Source organism: Hesperophylax consimilis, chromosome 5 (assembly GCF_061612785.1).
Source record: "Hesperophylax consimilis isolate HC1 chromosome 5, BYU_Hcon_1.0, whole genome shotgun sequence".
Classification (NCBI taxonomy): domain Eukaryota; kingdom Metazoa; phylum Arthropoda; class Insecta; order Trichoptera; family Limnephilidae; genus Hesperophylax; species Hesperophylax consimilis.
The window spans coordinates 23,327,684-23,346,902 of NC_142840.1; the positions used below are offsets into that span (position 1 = coordinate 23,327,684).

At 36.3% G+C, this 19,219-nt stretch overlaps 1 protein-coding gene and 2 non-coding genes across 3 annotated transcripts; 2 read left to right on the forward strand and 1 right to left on the reverse strand.

Annotated features, from left to right (window-relative positions):
• Nucleotides 1-6,630: 6,630 nt before the first annotated feature.
• LOC149423661 (TNF receptor-associated factor 6-like) lies at nucleotides 6,631-18,874 on the reverse strand. Its single transcript, XM_089632067.1, has 6 exons — nucleotides 18,593-18,874; nucleotides 18,370-18,506; nucleotides 17,853-18,171; nucleotides 14,590-14,762; nucleotides 7,330-7,584; nucleotides 6,631-7,191 (listed from the first exon to the last, which is right to left on the reverse strand). Exons 1-6 carry the CDS (start codon nucleotides 18,632-18,634, stop codon nucleotides 6,843-6,845), a joined length of 1,275 nt encoding a protein of 424 aa, XP_089488193.1. The 5' UTR covers nucleotides 18,635-18,874; the 3' UTR covers nucleotides 6,631-6,842.
• Nucleotides 13,063-13,181, forward strand: LOC149423662 (5S ribosomal RNA). Its single transcript, XR_016302250.1, has one exon. It is a non-coding gene; the product is annotated as a 5S ribosomal RNA (ribosomal RNA).
• Nucleotides 13,505-13,623, forward strand: LOC149423663 (5S ribosomal RNA). The gene has a single exon (XR_016302251.1). It is a non-coding gene; the product is annotated as a 5S ribosomal RNA (ribosomal RNA).
• Nucleotides 18,875-19,219: the final 345 nt, after the last annotated feature.

Here is a 19,219-nt window from a genome sequence, read left to right on the forward strand (position 1 = left end):
AAAATGTCAGTTATTATTGCATGCCTAATAAAGTTAATTAAAATAATCGTTTTTCTACACTGCTTTGTGATATAACTGAGCATTTTCTCTTCCATTTCAGGGCCAAATTTTATGGTACATTCAAACTAAATTCTCCAAGCCTAATTTTGTATAATTTATTAGGAAGATAATTATTTTACCAGAAAATCTTACTTGTTAATGTTTCCTTTTTTCTTAAAAACTTATAATTACATAGTTAATTAACTTCTCTTTTGCATATGAATTTTAGTTTTAAGTTTTATACTTTTTATCTAATTTGAACATATGTAATGATAATTTTGTAAATGACAATTTAAATTCTAATTTAGTTTAATTAATCATTAATGAATAGCCAATTTTATTTGTAATAGTTTGAATTTTGTTAAATTGCTTCAAGTACGTGTAGTGATTGGTTACTCATGGTTTCGTTCCTTAGGTAAATTATCTGATTATCTCGCTCCGGAAGATCATCATCCAGTGAAGGGTTAATTTTATAATCATTAATTTTTAAGTAAGGTCTGAGTCAGCAGGAGTCCCGCTCTAGTCACCAATGGTATCAAATGATTGGTTCTTAATTACTCCAACGGCATTTTCCCAGATTGGTATTCAGCGGTCTTTCTCTTTGGATTATTTTATTCTTCAATAACTAATGCCCGCTTTCACCAATTATCCCCGTGCGAATGCGTACAGTCCATGTAAACTCCATTTCAAATTATTTGAAATTCAAATTGAAATGAATTCAAATTATTTGAAATTCAAATTGAAATGAATTCAAATTATTTGAAATTCAAATTGAAATGAATTCAAATTATTTGAAATTCAAATTGAAATGAATTCAAATTATTTGAAATTCAAATTGAAATGAATTAAAATTATTTGAAATTCAAATTGAAATGAATTCAAATTCAAACAAATTTAAATCGCGTTCTCATGGACTTCGCCCACATAAAACGCAGGATTAGTTGCACCTCACCAGAGCATCCCTGTCTAGTGTAAAGACAGGGGAACTATATCACCACCCGGTTGAGCAGCATTGTGAGGCGGTTTAAGGTAGGGGATGTAGGAAGAGATATGCAGGCGTTGAAGAGGTCCGGATTATAATATAAATGAGTGTTCGCTTAACTACCTATACATACATAAAAAAATCTCTGAAATAGAATTTAATTGACAGAATTAATAAATATTCTTTTGTGCTTTTTAATATGAAAAATAAAATAATTTTACCTACCAATAAAATTTATGTTTTGTTTCCATCGATTTCTCTTTCGCCCTTTTCGTTTACGTTTCGCGCATGTTTATTCCCTATATTTGCCCCTTTTCTTGACTTGCCACACTTTCTCTTTATGTGTATCTTTTATTTTTTATCCTAGAATGCATAAATGAAAATAATTTCTTTTTTATTGCGCTTTTGTATAAAAAGTTAGGATTTTAGCTCCACTATCAGTGCAGCCGACCTGCAAAACTTGTGGATGCGGTTATCGACTCTACAGCACAGGTTAAAGAAAGAGTCTCACTCAGTTTGATTGGTGAAAGCTGCGTGTTAGATAAGTCAACTTATCAAATAACTTTGATGTAGATATGATTCTGTTTGGAAATTGCTTAGGTATTAAATTATAATGTACGGATAATATTGTGGGTCTCTTTGTATTTAGCCACCATAAACTAATGTGATTTTTGGATATTTGTGATAGTTTCAACTGTAATTCATATCTAGTTGATAACATGGAAAGTATGACTATAATGTTAACACAACATAATATATATATTTTTTATTACACAATCTTGTATCTTCTTAGAAGAGTGATTATTATAATCTTAACTATTTACTCAATACAAATGAATGTTTTTTTAATTGGTAGAGAAGGTGAATAAATAAATACACGAAATAAAAACATTGTTTTATTAAATTTAGAGCAAAATTTTCATCACAAGTGCGCTGCGCTGCCCACTGACTTTCTACGGCATCCTTGAAATCTGGTCACACAGTATTTTTAAATTGACAATAAAATGAGTTGAACGTCCAGAGAAATACATAGATCAATGGAACGTTTGATTTTATAAAAGCATTTTGTAACTTTGGTTGGACAGGGTTCTAACTTCTCTTTTTGCCTTATTCTGAGATATGAGGTGTCAAAGTTTGCAAAGACGATTTCTCAAAATCTATTTAACATTTTCTGATTTTGAGGTTAAATCTTGTGTACAGTATTTTAGTTTAACATGTAAAATATTTAAATGGGATGTATACTATTTTAGAATACCTAAATGTGCAGATAGAACCATGTGTAACCAGTTAAGGCATTGATTGCATAAGATTCTAATTACATTTCCCTAATGCCATTCCAAGATAGGGCTAATTTCTAATTAAATATTTTACTTTAAAATATGTGAAACTAAAATACTCACACAAGATTGAACCTCAAAATCAGAAAATGTTAAATAGATTTTGAGAAATCGTCTTTGCAAACTTTGACACCTCGGAACATGGTTAGAACCCTATCCAACTAAAGTGACAAACTGCACTTCGCCTTGTAAAAACGATCAACTGTCAGATACAAACAAAATGATAATAGGGAATTCTCGTGCATTTTGTAAATAATTTATTTCAATAAAGATAATTATTTTATTATGTGCCTCTTTTTTTTCTTTTTTTTTAAATGCATTTTCAATTTTTTGTAGTTGTTTTAAAAATTGCGTGCTATTTCGGCTCTGAAAACGGTCATGCGCCATTTTGACCGCTACGTCACACCTTTGCCGCTGCTGCCGCCATCGGTTTGCAGGATCTACTCGGGCCGGTCAACAGTGACGTCATCGTTCGCCCTTGAACGCTTGATCAATCACCGGGCGTTTTTAGCTGCATTGAAATATTTCGTTCGCGCCTGTTTTTAAAGTCATTATAACTTTAATAAATGATTTTTTTAAATTATAAAAACTATGTATTCTTGTGTCTGAAGTGTTTCTACATGTGAATAATTAATAATAAGTGATTTTTTGGTGTGAAGAGAATTCCCTATTGCAAAAGGTTCAAAGTGATGTTAGAACCTTATAAAATAAATGGAAGCTAAAAAGTTTATGTTAGAACTTTGTCATACAAGGATCTACAGAAATACAAAACAGACGGCTCTGAAAGTTATTTTGCTTATAAAAAAATGGTTTTCAAATTCAAAGGCCATTTTTGAAGTGTCAGTTAGAATCTTGTTTACAACAAAGATGACGATTTAACGATTTTGTAATTCAAAAAAAAAATTGTCTTTTGTTTAAATTACTATGTATGTCTTATGTACAATCTGTTGAAGACATGTGGTGGGTGAGAAGTTAAAGGGGGGGGTAAGTATATTTTCCTGTGCATCATACTACAGTATATGGCCCCTCTTCCACAGGGATACGCAAAGTATCCTATACTCGACGATTCAAGTATCTCGGCGACTACCGCCGTACATATGCGCGGAGGTCCATAGAAAGGTACACGTTGCCAACATTTTGTATGGTCGGTGATGCCAATCCCGCGACCAGCCGGCCGAAGTCGAGAAGTAGTAGTAGAGAGTAGTCTAGCAAAAACAATATTTTGGAACAATGTGACAATCAATGCTAGGAACAAAATAGTCGACAAAAAATGACAGCTACAGCAGTTTATGAAAGCTAGTTTTGACATTGTGTCTCGTGATTTCAGTAGCTACGTGTACTGTCGACTTGTTGTAAGTTGTTTGCAATGTGATATCAACACACAACATCAGTATCGGATACTTGTGTATTTCTGTGGAAGTATGGTCTAACTAAGCAAAGTTTGAATGGATGGCAGTCAATTTAAAACGCATTTAATATATAAGAGGGTGCCATTGGTAGGCCTATATTATGTGCCAGGGGGTAAGCCCTTTACTGTGCCCTTAGAACCATTCATCTCCACAAGACTCACATACATAGTACGAACATTATTCATAAGTACCATATAATGGATATTTGTATCTAATCTTTCACAGTTTTAATAATAATATATGTATGTACATGTATGGAAAACAGTCACTTATACAGGATTTACACAAAGTATGTAGTGTCTTAGCTAGCTAAACCTTTTACACATTGCTAACATATATATTTTACACATATGTATACTCTTTTCAATAGTCATACTTTTCCTGTAAAAACTCATGCGTAATCATATGTTTAGCATTCTAGGCACTTATAAATATTGTGGGCGAAGGGGACATAGGTACATAATACATAAAAATATGAACCGACATTCTGTAAAAAAAAAAAAACATAATTTTATAGGTATTTCAAAAATACTACCCAGAGTTTGTAATCTTTTTTTTTAATAATTTAAAAAATTACAAGTAAACATATATTGTCTCGCTTTGCAAGAAATCATTTAACATCAAATAGCTTTTATGAAGCTCACGTACATACATCATACCTCATGGTGTGCTATAAACACGTGAAATAGGTGAATCCCATAACAGGGTCAGAATATTATTCTCTACAAAACTAGCTAAAAATGTGACATACCAAAAATGTGCACAACTTCTGCAAGTATAACATGTGGAAGCAATTTTCATTTTAAGTGACTGAGTTATTAAAGTTTGGTCATTTTCGTGGTAAGTACAATAATATTATTTTTCTCTGATAAGTATGGTGAGGCACAATCTGCAAAGCCAAATATTATTACATTTTCAGTATTTTAACATGTCAATTTAAATATGAACTCTTTATAGCTTTGCGCTTGCCCTTGAGGGCTTTGATTATTTTACAAACTTATTAGTGATGTCTAAAGCACATACTTGATGGCGTGTACTCCGTAATGACTTTTTCACATAAATAATAAACACGTACAGAATATCAGAGAATGGCTCAATATATGTAATTGGTCACTTTTCTTGTTTTTAGTCTAAGATTTGTATTTGAACAAACAGCCATTTTTTATTTCAAGCATTTTCTCAAATTCATAGTCAAGCTTGAGAAAAAATTATCCGATATCTTCTTGACTTGGATCACCAATCATGCCAACGATTTAGGGATATTAAAAGAAACGTATATATATATATATCCGATTCAACAATCCTTAGTTTAAAGAGCATGTATAAATGAAATAGAACACTGAGAGGAATCGTTTGACAAAAGGAGATAGTTTTGGTCATAGTAAATTTGCTCTATCGAGAAATATTTTATAATTTCGTGTAAACAAGATTCAGCACTTAAATGCACTATTATCTTTATCAAAATTCAATACATATTTTTGATAATATTAAATCTTAAATAATATGGACGGACATACAATTCTAGTCTATAGTTTCTATTAGTCGATTACATATCGAGGACTTAGCCACCGTAAGACACAATTTAAAAAACCATGAGTATTAGATTGTAAAATTAATAAAAATACAGAATGGGCAAAAAATAAACACATAGCTCAAAATACAGGAGACAATGTATAAAACACAAAAGATTATACTGGAATGTTTAAAATACATGACAATACAGGACACAGTGTTTAAAAAACACAAAAGATTATACTGGAATGTTTAAAGTTTAAAATACATGACAATACATCTAGAAATATAAATATTATGTATTGTGCAACTTCATAAATTTGAGCAAAAATAAATATTAAAAATAATACAAAGCTGCTTTGGTAAGACTAAATTACAGAAAATAACATTTCATCTTATACATAGATTACAGTAAAGTGGTGACCAGATCTGAAGGGCCAGGTACTTCCCCCCTTTCCCCTCCCCATGTCCTTATCCCCCCCACCACCTTCAGCCTCACAACATACACCAATAAGGAACTTGAGTGAAAAATATTATGGCTTAAAAAACATAGATCATACTGATTCTGTATTTATAATTTTTTTGTAAATCGTCATTTAAAAGAAGTGAGAGATTTAAATGCCCTGTGATTGGTCAGTGGGTTCTGACAGAACTTACGCCGCTACGACAATTTTGTGCCAAGTTGGGCTGCGTAGACTGGCACACGGCTCACCACTGCAGTATACAAATTATAAGAAGAATTCATGTTTTTTTTTGGAAACTTGTTAAATTTTTAAATTGGGATTTATTGATTTCATACCGAACCGAGAGGGATTGACCTTACTGTTAACTCACAAAACCGAAGTACATATGACAAGACGCGTACCCCGCCACATTTTGATAGTGTTGGCAGACTTTGAAAAATGTTAACTTTGAAAATCATTTTAACTATGAAATCGACATTTGCAATTTTTTTAATAAAATGCTGGTATTCAAGTTAGAAGGTGAATTCACTATTTTCTCAATTCCTTATTGGGGATGCCATAGTCTCACTAGCTCTAGATGGTTGGGAGCAGTTGGGACTTGTGCGGCATTCACATCATCTTAATGATAGGAAATATTTACATATTTAAAAATATTGGAATGAATAAGTACATCGTGTTGAGAAAACATTGGCATTGCTTGCCATATAAAAGTTGGACTGTGCCAACTTGGCTTAATATAATATGTATATATATTGTAAGTGTTTACTGCTATTCAATGAAAAAATCAAATACTGGAAAGGGTAGATTAATTTGCATAATTTAGTTCATTTTTCTTGTTCGAGTAGTGCTTCCTTTGCGCTACCTGAGAATGAGAGTGCGCCTATGTTGCACCGTGCAGGTTGGTAGTGTTAAGAATGAAAGTGAGGTGGCAACCTTTCGAGACCAGAATAAACGACTGGCTCTTCGCCATAGCACAATCAAATACATATACATCACGTATTGTATTTGTTTTGTCAGCACTACGGCTGGTGACTACCCAAATCACTACATCTCTGGACTCAGTTTCATATAAGAAAAGAAATGTTCCCTCGAGACGAGATTAATTAGACCTCAGAGGTGGGTTAACTTGCTGAATCTTGATTCTGATATGAACAGAATCGTCAGCAATATACCCCTGTAGCTTTAGGCTATGAATGGAGACATATTTAGCATAGCCAAATCCCTTGGGGCATATGTCAGACCTGGGTCTCTGGAAGGCCTCTAGGGTAGGCACGGACATCATGGTGTCCTTGAGGCACATCTTGGGGAAGGAAGGGTTGACTAAGGTGATTTGAATGCTGCCATGGAAGGGCCACTCGAGAAATTCATCATTGTCAGTCTTCATCAGGTGGACGTGTAGAGCGATGCTCTTATTGTGGATAGGAGATAAGTTCATTCGGCAACAGAATCTGTAATTTGAAAATTAGTTATAATATAATACAATAAAAAAGACAAACATTTTCATAGATATTTTTTTGATAGGTAGTTTTCATCATCACTGCACTAGGAAACACCTCTACTGTTGAGAAGAAGCTGATGTGTGTTACCTGTAGCCGTTAGGTGCCGTGTAGAAGCCCTGGCTGTAGAACATCTTGGCCGGGTTTCTCACCATATGCTCTAGCTTGCTGTTGAAGGTGTCTATCTTCCACACATAGAAGCCCATGCAGTACTTCAGCGAGAGGTCTTCAAAGAACCTGGTCTGGCTGGTGGTGATGGACTTCAACACGCGCGACATATTTCCTATGGTGATATCCTGCTCACGGTTCTGCTGCTCCAGTATTATCACCTTTTCAAATAGGGACCTGAAAATATACACAGTGTACTAGCGGTGTATGCTTTATGAAGTTACAACAAATAAATTCATTACAAATTATGCCTACACGATTTGTGAATACTAATCGCTTTTACTTTCTACCCTCGGTTAGTACACGCATAATTTTATCAAGAATACAAGGGCTACAATGCACTCTCAATGCACTAGCGCCGTATGGTTCAGAAGTATTAAGAAGTACACTTATTATAGAATCAAAAATAGGTTTGTGTAATTAATTATTAAAACACTGATACATATTACAAAATTTTCATAAAAACAAAAAGTAGTTACGCTGTGCTGCCAGATCTGCAAAGCAGCTTGTCTGCAGGTTGTACCATTTTTCTTTAATTTAATAAACATAATAATAATCAGATAAATTCTACAGGGCCATTTTTGTGAAAAATTCATAGACATCCAAATTAATAGACTTGTCCTAACATGAAATCTGGTTATCATTTCGACGAGCTGGAGGCAAGCTATGTGACCATATTTTTGACACCAGGAGGGTTCGAGAATGTTTAGAATTAACCATGACATCAGTCATACATTGATCACCGAAGAGCGCCTATTGAAAAAACCAGACATGCGCATAAAAGTAAAGTTATATTCATTACGCATTAGCAATATGTATTAACATTTCATATTCATTTTTTTTCAATTGACCTTCCACTTCTGGACCCCTAGAGCTGCCTCTGGTTTTAAGCAGCCAGAAATTTGCGCACCATCGTAAAAAGGACAGTAATTCGTTGGCAGATTTTTATTTTCGAGGACCGAATGGTGATATGACAAATGCGAGTTGCCCGTGTACAGTGAGATTAATTTATTGACAAATCATCGAAAGTGGGACTGTCACGCTGCCTCCGGCGCTCTGCACATTTTGGTTTGTTCCCCTTTCCCTGATTGGATCGTCAATTAATGTGAATGTCTGTGGTTTAGTTATTCTGTACAGATAATAACTATACACACAGAAATTATGCATTTAAGCTCTGATACATTAACTAATGTAAGTGATGCCCACGGAAGCACCAGATGACTTGATCACTGCATTAAGACAGGGGCTGAATAGTGCAGTGAGGAGTGTGAACATTACATCCAATGCGACATGGTCAGTTCATATCCCACTAACTGTCCAAATAGATCTGGATCTTTTCCCCATTATATAAAACAGACAAAATTGACCAAGAGATTTTGGAAAATGGGCGGCGAATTCGAATTGACGTTAAAATTTACAACGCCATGACAAATAAATTACTGTCAATAATAAAACCTCCAGATGCCATTCTTAAATGTGATAATCAGGCTCACAAAATAGAACTCGATTCTCTCTACGGCACTATTGTTAAATAATGAGAATCATAGCCATACAAGCAATTAAAAATAAAGAACCCAAAAAAAAGTACAACATTGTTCCTGGGTGGAATGATCAAGTGTCAACTTTGTATCGTCATTTAAGGTATGTATTCCTTTGTTGGGTTCCAGCCGGAAAACCTACAGAAGGCTGTATTGCAGATCAAAGAAAAACAAGTAAGAAATCCTTCAAAATTTCTCTCCGAAAATGCCAACACTCTGAAGACAAAGCACGAATGGATAGCATAGCTACGTCTATGCATAACAAATAATTCAGAAAGTTTTGGTAAAAAACGTCAACTTTACTGAAACCAAGAGCAAAGTTCTAAGAGATGTCCAGCAGCAGTTGTCAATTTGTTTTTGCACTAGTTTAAAGTTAAAGTGTCTTGCGTCTTATCCGGAACAGAGAGGTTCTCCGAGTCTTGAACGAGCTGAAAGTCGACAAAGCCAGTGGGCCGGACGGAATACCTGCCTTGGTCCTCAAGAGGTGTTCTGCAGAAATGACTCCAGTGCTCGCGAAATTATTTAGGCTCTCTCTCAAAGGTGGAAAGGTGCCAGATCTTTGGAAAAAGGCAATCGTCCACCCAATCCCAAAAAAGGGGGACCGTTCCGACCCTTCTAACTACCGCCCCATAGCCATCACTTCCATACTCTCGAAGGTATTAGAAAGGGTGGTTAACAACAAATTGCTCACATATCTCGAGAATAACAATATCCTAAGCGATCGGCAATATGGATTTCGTCGAAACCGATCGTGTGGCGATCTACTCGGATATGTAACGCATATTTGGGGGCGGTACATGGAACGTTTTGGTGAAACCCAAACCGTCGGGTTGGATATCTCCAAAGCCTTTGACAGAGTCTGGCACCGGGCGCTTATCGGGAAATTACCATCGTATGGGATCCACCCAACCCTGCATAGTTGGATTGCGGACTTTCTGAGGGGAAGAACAATTCAAACCGTGGTTGACGGCTCTTCTTCCTCACCGCACCAAATCAATGCGGGGGTGCCACAAGGATCTGTGCTGTCTCCGACGCTGTTTTTATTGCACATCAACGATCTCGTTGAATGTGCACCAATTCACTGCTACGCTGATGACAGCACCGTTCACGAGGGTTATCTTTTTGACAGGCCCCCTTCCACCTATGATGTCCGAACAGCTCGGGAAGTTTTGAAGCGAAAAATTGACCACCACCTAGAGATGGTTCGTGCCTGGGGTAAGGCCAACTTGGTCAGTTTCAACGTCTCAAAAACCCAAGCGTGTCTGATTTCGGCAAAGAGGGAGATCAATGACTGTCTGGTGCAATTTGATGGGAGCACTCTCCCCAATAAAGACTCCATTGAAATGCTTGGAGTTACTATATCAGACCAGCTCAAGTATCGGGGATCCATAGAAGCCCGAGTAAATCAGGCCTCCAAAAAGTTGGGCGTCTTGTACAGGGCTAGGAGATTCTTCAACAGTGACCAGCTGCTGACCCTGTACAAGTCTCAAGTCCGCCCAACTATTGAATTTGGGAGCCACCTTTGGGCTGGTGCCCCAAAATACTTGATAAACCTGCTTGAATCTGTGCAAAGGAGAGCGATCCGTCTGATTGACAATCCGTTGTTAACAGACCGATTGCCTTCTCTGATGCATAGACGCAATGTAGGCATGCTGTGTCTGTTCTACAGGTATTTCAATGGAGCCTGCTCCAAAGAGCTAGCAGCATTGATTCCTGATGCACCGGTGCACGTGCGCGAAACTCGACGGACACGAACTGAACACCTGTTCACGGTTGACGTTGGCTTCATGAGAACGGGCCGTTTTTACGACTCGTTTTTGTGTAAGTCGGCTCGTATGTGGAACGAGCTACCGGCATCTGTTTTTCCTCCCTCCTATAATCCGAGCCTCTTCAAGGCCCGCATTAACAAATCCCTTCCTACAGCCCCTACCTTACTCCGCCTCACAACGCCGCCCAACCGGGTGGTGACATAGTTCCCCTGTCTGTGCACTGCACAGGCAGGGATACTCTTGTGAGGTGTCACATAAAAAAATAATAAAAAAAAAAAATAAAAAAAATAAAAAAATAAAAAGACTCCATTTTGTAAACTTATTCAAATAAAAAACGTTGCAAAACCAAATGAACAGAAACACATGCGACAGTTGAGTCGTATAGTTCCTATCTACGATAAGTCCACTATTTTCCAAAAATGAACTAATGATGCAGTTTTACTCTAGCGGCTCTTTAGCACACTAATCAAATATCAATGAGTTCAAAACGGCCGTAAAATCCTACGAAAAGTGGATTTAAAAATCGCAATGAGTTCCAAACAACGATAAATCCACGGAGCAGTATGTTCCAAAAGCCAATAAGTCTACCGCTCGTGCAGGCAGCCAATGAGCGAGAAAGATTTCGTGCAGGCAGCCAATGGGGGGGAAGCATTTTTAAAATTCTAACATGGCCGCTGAAGCAGTTGTTGATGTGGTGTTTTGTAAAAGTGTCTGCCTTTTTATACGTTTTTACAGCTAAATAATGTCCGATCTAACCACAAATGTTGTTCAAGTGGCGGGTAATACATCTAGAAAGTGAGTCATCATCAAGGAATCAAGGAAAAAACACGTGGATAGCCATAATAGGTCCTTAAAAATCTCCTATTTTGAGTGGAATCATTCATTGAGAGTCGGTCATTACTGGGTGATCCCAAAACTTCGCTCAGTTCTTTTTAATAATTTTAAAGTTTGTATTTATTGTTTTCAAGTTTAATTTTTATTACAGTTTTTTTAAAATTATTATTTCTAATAATAAGTAAGGTACACAATACTATTAACAAATTAACAAAAGTTTTTTATTTTATTTGTTTATTTCTTGTAATAAGTAAGGTACATAATATTATTGGCAAATTTACCAAAGTTTTTTTAATAAAAATAATACACTTGTTTTGTTTAAAACCACGAGTTTTTATTAAGAATTAATAATTGAAAATCCTCGATTTTTGTATAAAAAATATGTTTTTGAATTTATCGAGATGAATACAAAAAAAAAATATTATCATCATAAAATTGCTACATTTCTTTAATCATTTTAATAATATATATTGTTCTATAATTTAGTTTATTCGCACAATAGCTTTTGAATTTATTGTGATAAATACAGAAAAATTGTAATCACAAAATATTTGCATTTCCTTTTTTATAATATTGTTGTGTTTTGTTCTATAATTTAGTTGATTAGCACAATAGTTTTTGAATATTTTGTGATAAATACAGAAAAATTGTAATCATAAAATATCTGCATTTACTTTTTTATAATAATAATATGTTTCGTTCTATAAATTGGTTTTGTTTAATTCTTAAATATTGCAATAATTGTTTACTTTTGTTTAGAGTACAAAAAATATTTTGTTTATTTTTTTAGGAAAACAATAAAAAAAAATAATTTTAGATTTTCTTTTTGTAAACACATATTCTAATCCATCGTATTTTTTTGTAAAAAACTCATGAAAAAAAAAAAAAATTACGTAAGTACATTTGTATTTTATTTTATTTTTCTTCTATGCACTTTTCTTAACAAATTTTTATTAAAAAAAAATGGGTGTGTCAAGCCTACGCAAGACAGAAGTGAAACTTCTAGTATTCTTCTCTCTCTCTCTTTTCATTTCATTCTCTCTTTTTTTCTGTCTATTGACATATTTATAAGTAGCATGTGATAAAAAAAATTAAAAGTTATAAAAAAAGAAAAAAAAAATTAGTTAAAGCGGGGATCGAACCTCGGTTCTTCACGACCACAGTCGTGCGCTCTGCCTGTAGACAGCGAAGATGAGTTAGGAGAGTGAGTTAAACTAGGTATATAATATTAGCTAGGCTCCTATAGCGAAATGATCCCTTTTTTTCGTCACGGTCATGAGTCGGTTTTACTCCGGTCCTCGAAATTGCATGACGCGCGTAAAGAAGTTTCACTTCAAAAAATTCCTCCAAATTTATGGATATAATTACGATCTTTTTCAAGCGCGTATGTAATGATTATTTTTATCAACGTCGCATACACCTTGCTAATGTTTTCAGTATTATTAGGGCTTTTTTATACTAATTTTCATATATTTATTGGCAGGTAGAGTAGAAATTAATATTTTTTAGCGTTTGCCAACGACCATACCATGTTGAACACACCGGTTCTCGTCCGATCACCGAAGTTAAGCAACATTGGGCGCGGTCAGTACTTGGATGGGTGACCGCTTGGGAACACCGCGTGCCGTTGGCCCATTTTTTATGGTAATTTCATGTTTTTTTTTATTTTTTTATCGTTACTATAATTAATAATATCATAAAATTCTTTAACTTTTCAAGTATGCTACAGGCCTAAAATATTACTTAGTGGATTGATATTATGGTCAACCATTGAAAAAAAAAATTCCTACAAAGTTATGGATGTAATTACGATCTTTTTCAAGCGCGTATGTAATGATTATTTTTATCAACGTCGCACACACCTTGCTAATGTTTTCAGTATTATTAGGGCTTTTTTATACTAATTTTCATATATTTATTTGCAGGTAGAATAGAAATTAATATTGTTTAGCGTTTGCCAACGACCATACCATGTTGAACACACCGGTTCTCGTCCGATCACCGAAGTTAAGCAACATTGGGCGCGGTCAGTACTTGGATGGGTGACCGCTTGGGAACACCGCGTGCCGTTGGCCCATTTTTTATGGTAATTTTATGTTTTTTTTTATTTTTTTATCGTTAACATCATAAAAAATTTTATATCATTCTTTAACTTTTCAATTATTCTACAGGCCTAAAATATTACTTAGTGGATTGATATTATCGTCAACCATTGAAAAAAAAAAAGGCGTTAAAAACAAAAAAATAATTTGCCATAGCCGAGAATCGAACTCGGATCAACTGCTTGGAAAGCAACTATGCTGACCATTACACCACCAACGCCAGTTGTCGAGATGAGCTAAGAAGCATTTATATTTTACTTCAAAACTTTGACTAGATCAAATGAACTTTAATCGGTCCCGCATTTTCGTTTCGGTCATGAGTTGGTTTTACTCCGGTCCACGAAATTGCATGACGCGCGTAAAGAAGTTTCACTTCAAAAAAAAATTATTAAATATTTTCGTTTCCTTTAAATCTAATTTTTTGTTGGCCCTATACTTGTCATTCACATGTCAACGGTGTTGAGAAACAAACACCGATAAGTCACAGGCTGGTGAGTTCCTATATACGATTAATTTGACAGTTACTTTCAAATGCCGATAAGTCCATCATTATTTACGTAATTACTCCTAAACTATTAAGAAATTCATGGTTTTATCTTATTATTTACATCCGTAGTTTGACAACAAAGCCCACCTAATAAATAATTCTCTAGTTTTTATTTAAAAAACCTTGTAATTAAAAAATATCAATTTGCCAACATTTCACGAAAGTGGACTTATCGTAGATAGGAACTATACGACTCAGTTGCTAGAATACAGAGAGACTAACGGAAATGTCCTAACATAACAATTATTAACCCTGGTGACTGGTAAAATGGTCAGCTCTAGCAAGCTAGACAGTGGTGTATAAGAGTAAGATAACCCAACTCGTTGGTCTTTCTGCGCATGATGAGAGATGTGGGTTTTGGTGCGGAAGTTTGTAGGGTTATTATATTATACCTGATGAGGGCCTTTATGGGTATGGCCTGTCCGCAACTTTGCTGGGTTGCAGCTGCCTCCTCCCCCTTGTCATTAGGGTCCCAGAAGGCCGTGGCCTCGTGCTCCAATTGGCTGGTGCTGGTCCCCGCCAGGTTCTGGTCCACCTTCAGCGTGGAATAGGCTGTCATCAGGAGCTGAAACAGCCAACACACATTGAACTTTCTCTTTAACAAGCAGCATTCTCTTAACCCATTCCCTCAGGGCGGATATCATTTATATCTAAACATATACATATTGTTTTAACCCCTCCAGCGTTTTAGGGTCATATGTGACCGGGGGTCCATATTTTAAGAATTTTTATCTTTTTTCTATCATGCGGAAAAATGTAATTTTTTTGACGTTAGACAGAGAAATAATAACTCTTTCCAGTTTACCTCAAATATTTATACTGTAATTTATTAATAAAATCCTAAAAATAGCCAAAATGAATAATTCATATTTCGTGTCGCTTTCGTAGTCGGTTTAAATTGAAAAATTATTTCTTATTTTTTATTATATGAATGAGATAAAAGTGAAGGTACAGTTTTCTTACTAATTCCTCAAACAAAATGAATGTGTTTTCGAAATATCGAGTTCTCTCAATTTTTCTATGATTGGAGGAAAAAATTAAGGAAATAATTAAGTAGCGTTTTTGACAATAATTTTATTATTTAGAAATAGTAATATACATTTTAAATGGGTTCACCGGAAAGATAATTTTATCTATTTTCTAAAACAGTTTTTGTTATTACGGAAAATTAAAAAATATGCTACGAAGTTTATCTAGAACACTCGAGACGCAATGCGAAATGTTCCTACGTTCCAACCTACGGCCCACGAGTACTTGCCGGCTGTCTACGAGCTACTTACTCGCGACGTCCAAGCGAGCTACCTACGACAATACTTTGCGAGTTTGACTAGGTAAATTTCGGGCATTCGCTAGAAGGTTCTAGCCTATTGCCTAGGCGTACTCCCAGCACGATCGAAGGATCGAGATTGAACTAGTAACCTCCAGTTTACCAGCGGTCTCGCGTAGTTACTACCGCCATCGGATGGACTATATAAGACGCAGCGAGCTGTCAGTCATTAGTCGTTCAACAATTTGCAAGTCTCGCGAGTGACAACCTGCGCACCTCCGCTGCGCACAGGACGATACACCCGGCTTTGCATGGTTCATCCATGGACTCCAACGGGATAATCGCAGCGCCCTGGTTCCAGCACATCTGACCAGCGCTACATCCACGCACCTAGACCCCGCGACATCCTCGCCGGTCTATGCATCTCCCGCACAACCGTCGACCAGGTCCACCGCACCTTCGGCTTCCCTGTTCAGCACTGGAGCACTTGGAAGACCCATGGCCTTCACCAGTACCTGACACCTCCACGAGTCCGGTCACCAGCAGCGGCGTCGACTCAAAGGCCCGCACATTGACCAGCACCTCACCGCCTGCATCCGGAGTCTTCATCATCGGTCCTGAAGTCAACTAATATACGGCATCCTGACTCAATAAAAAACTGTGACCTTCACAATCTCTTTCATTGCGTGTCTTCTCACCAGATCCCCAAAGATATATATAGCCATTTGAAATACACCGAAAACATTACAAACTGAACAAAGGTGTTGAAAGTACCGATGGGTTAAAGTTATTGCTAATATTTGTTTTTGTTTATTTTTTATTTGTTATTGCAGTGGGCGTATTTCACATAAGATGACAAATTGTCAACAAAGTCAGCAATCCACGTACACAAGGATAAGGGAAGTCAATAAGAAAGTAGTATGTCGACAAGTCCTCTGTACCAGACTCAGTCAAAGGCCTTGGAAATGTCCTGTGTAAATGTTTCGGTCTCACCGTAACACTCCTGGCACCGCCCCCAAACATAAGTCACATATGCGAGAAGATCACCGCACGAGAGGCTCTGCAGGAATCCATATTAACGTTTGTTAATAATTTAGTTCCTCCCGTGGTACGTGGGCAGTTTGTCATTGATCACACGTTCCATCACCTTGGATAGAACTGATGTGATCACTAGAGGGTGGTAGTTAGCCGGGTTGGAGCCGTCACCCTTCTTTGGAATAGGATTAAGGACTGCTTTTTTCCAACCAAAAGGTATAGAGCCAGACTTCAGGGAAAGTTGCAATGTTGCTTTCCAGATGTTAGCAGCATTAAATTTATTTTAAATGATGCGTTGATGTATTGAAACATCAGAAGCGTCAAAAACATCAGAAACATAGACACTATTCATTCATCTCTTCTACCCTTCGACATTGCACATAAATGAAACATTCGTCGAGACGACGGGTAATTTTTCTTGTAGATGGTGCATAACTAATAACTCTTGATCGCTATTTGAGAATGAAGCCCCTGGTGTGATATACTTCCTACAATTATCTGGTTTATCTTTAAAAAAGAATAAACATCATCTCGGACCATGGATACACAGGCAGTTTTTAATAGAGACAGTCGAGCAAGCGGGCTGCGATAAACATTATAATATAAAGCATAAAATATTCTTTGATTAACCTTTTGAACGCGTTAATTTGCTCCGTTTTATCTATACCCGTACGCGGTACATATTTTCAAATACCTATGCATGCAATTAAATGTCAAATTATAGCATTGTTGCATGATTTATTGGACTATATAGACAGAACAGATTATTCTCCACAATATGAAAACAAATCCTCGTGCGTCAACACTCTTAGATGTTTATAAAAACAAAAACATAAAATTTCATACAAAGACGTACCGTATCTTTTGAATGTGGTCCCGCCATTCACTCGGCGTCATAAATAAACCACTCTCGGTGTGTGTGTACTTAGGCCACTGTGTTTATAGACACAAGTGGGACACCATGATCACTTATCATTCTTAGTTATGAAAAGTTGTGAATGACAAACTAGTACTAACGCCATCCGTTGACAAAAATGTAAACTAAAGGACTAAAAGGCGCGAAGAGGCGCACTTGGTTATCGATCTTTTTTTATGAAATACAATTTTATTTTTGAGAAATTCTTGTAGATGTCAGCATCGTGATAGTTCTACAAATGTCCAAGTGAGCAAGAAATACATTTATGACGAAAGAGAGCGGGAATATCGGCCGTCAAAGTTGCCGTATCAACTGTTGATACAGCCGCGTGTGAGTATAGACTTTTTGCCGTAACAACAGTTGATACGGCCGCGTGCAAAGAGTTAAATATTTATGCCATGACTAAAATGACTCTACAAATAAATAATTGAACTCACTCTCAAGTGATTTTGTACACTGGATTCCATATGCCTTGCGAGATACTCTTCATTTTTCAAGATGCAGTCGCAGCCGAGATCCTTGAATGAGCACGGTATCTTGTTTTCTCTGAGACTGGAGCGGGTGGCCGTATTCCGGTGTTCACATTGGTTGATATGCCCCTCCAGTTCCAGGGGGCCCAGCTGAACAGGGCACCCATTCATCGCAAAGGGGCACACCACCCGCTGCTGCAGGATTTCTCTTTTTGTATAATTATCCGGGAATAAGTCAGCTTCCTTGTTTAGTTTGAAGTTGTCTATGGGGCAAAAGTCTTTATTCCTGGAAACAAAGTGTAAATAGATAACGATCGACAACCTGATATGTAACTGTAAGATGCTCAGTCAGTCGAACCGAGACTAAATCTTGCAATCTCTACCAATTTACTTCATTTTCAGCACAAATGTTTCTAAATGAAAACGTATGCTGTATACCTGAATGCTGTATTTTGAAATAGAATTGATAATCAATAAAACTTACTGCAGCCACGCTAAGATGCATTCCTTGCAAAATCGATGGCCACATGGTGTCAGGACAGGTTCTTGGAGCCAATTCAAACAAATTGAGCATTCGTGTCGGGATTCCGGCTGGAAATCCACATTCCTATCTGGGGTTGTCTGTCAACAATGCATATCTTATGAATTCTCCATTCTACAAAAACCAATGATATTTATTTAATATTTCAATTACAATGAATACTCACTGCAAAATTCTCTTCGGCAGTTTCGTCTCGTGGAGCTTCCATTTCTTTCCGATTAATAAATAATATCTAAGCCGAACTCAAAAATTTTATTGATCACAAGCTACGTGGAAAATCCGTATTTTAAGTGTATGGTCATTTCACAGTGCAGAATAATTGGCGAAAAACCATAAGATTTCCACCAGAAGTACGAAGAAAGTTAGAAAAACAAACGCAGATGACAACTGCCGGCTGCAGCAATGTTTGATGTTTGATCGGGATTCAGGAGATAGAAAAAAGTCAGAAAAGTTGCTGTCAAAAGTGGTACTTTGAATTTCATCTATGGCGGGTCTTCGAGCAGGGTTGCCAATGCGTAAACTTTCTAAAATACCCACAAGTTCCTTTACCTCAAAAATGAAACAAAATTCTATCGAAATTACCATTTTTTATCTAGTCATTTTCGGGTATTCTCTTTCGTTCGGGATTTAAAAATAGGAATTTGCTATAAATTTGATGCGAAAGAAAACCAAATTATAGTAAATTCTCACAATTATTTTAAATAGGGGAGAACGGGGACAATAAGGAACTGAGGTGAAAAAAATAGTAAGTGGGCGATATGCTTTTTGGTAATCTTTTAGAATCTCCGGCCAC

What these genes read in the sequence shown, in the direction of transcription:
- LOC149423661 (XM_089632067.1), bottom strand. Translation starts at nt 18,634, where the DNA reads ATGGAAGCTCCACGAGACGAAACTGCCGAAGAGAATTTTGCA. An exon ending in TGCATCTTAGCGTGGCTGCA is followed by an intron (nt 18,172 to 18,369) that starts GTAAGTTTTATT and finishes CTTTGTTTCCAG; the next exon opens with GAATAAAGACTTTTGCCCCA. An exon ending in CCCATAAAGGCCCTCATCAG is followed by an intron (nt 7,585 to 14,589) that starts GTATAATATAAT and finishes GTATATTTTCAG; the next exon opens with GTCCCTATTTGAAAAGGTGA.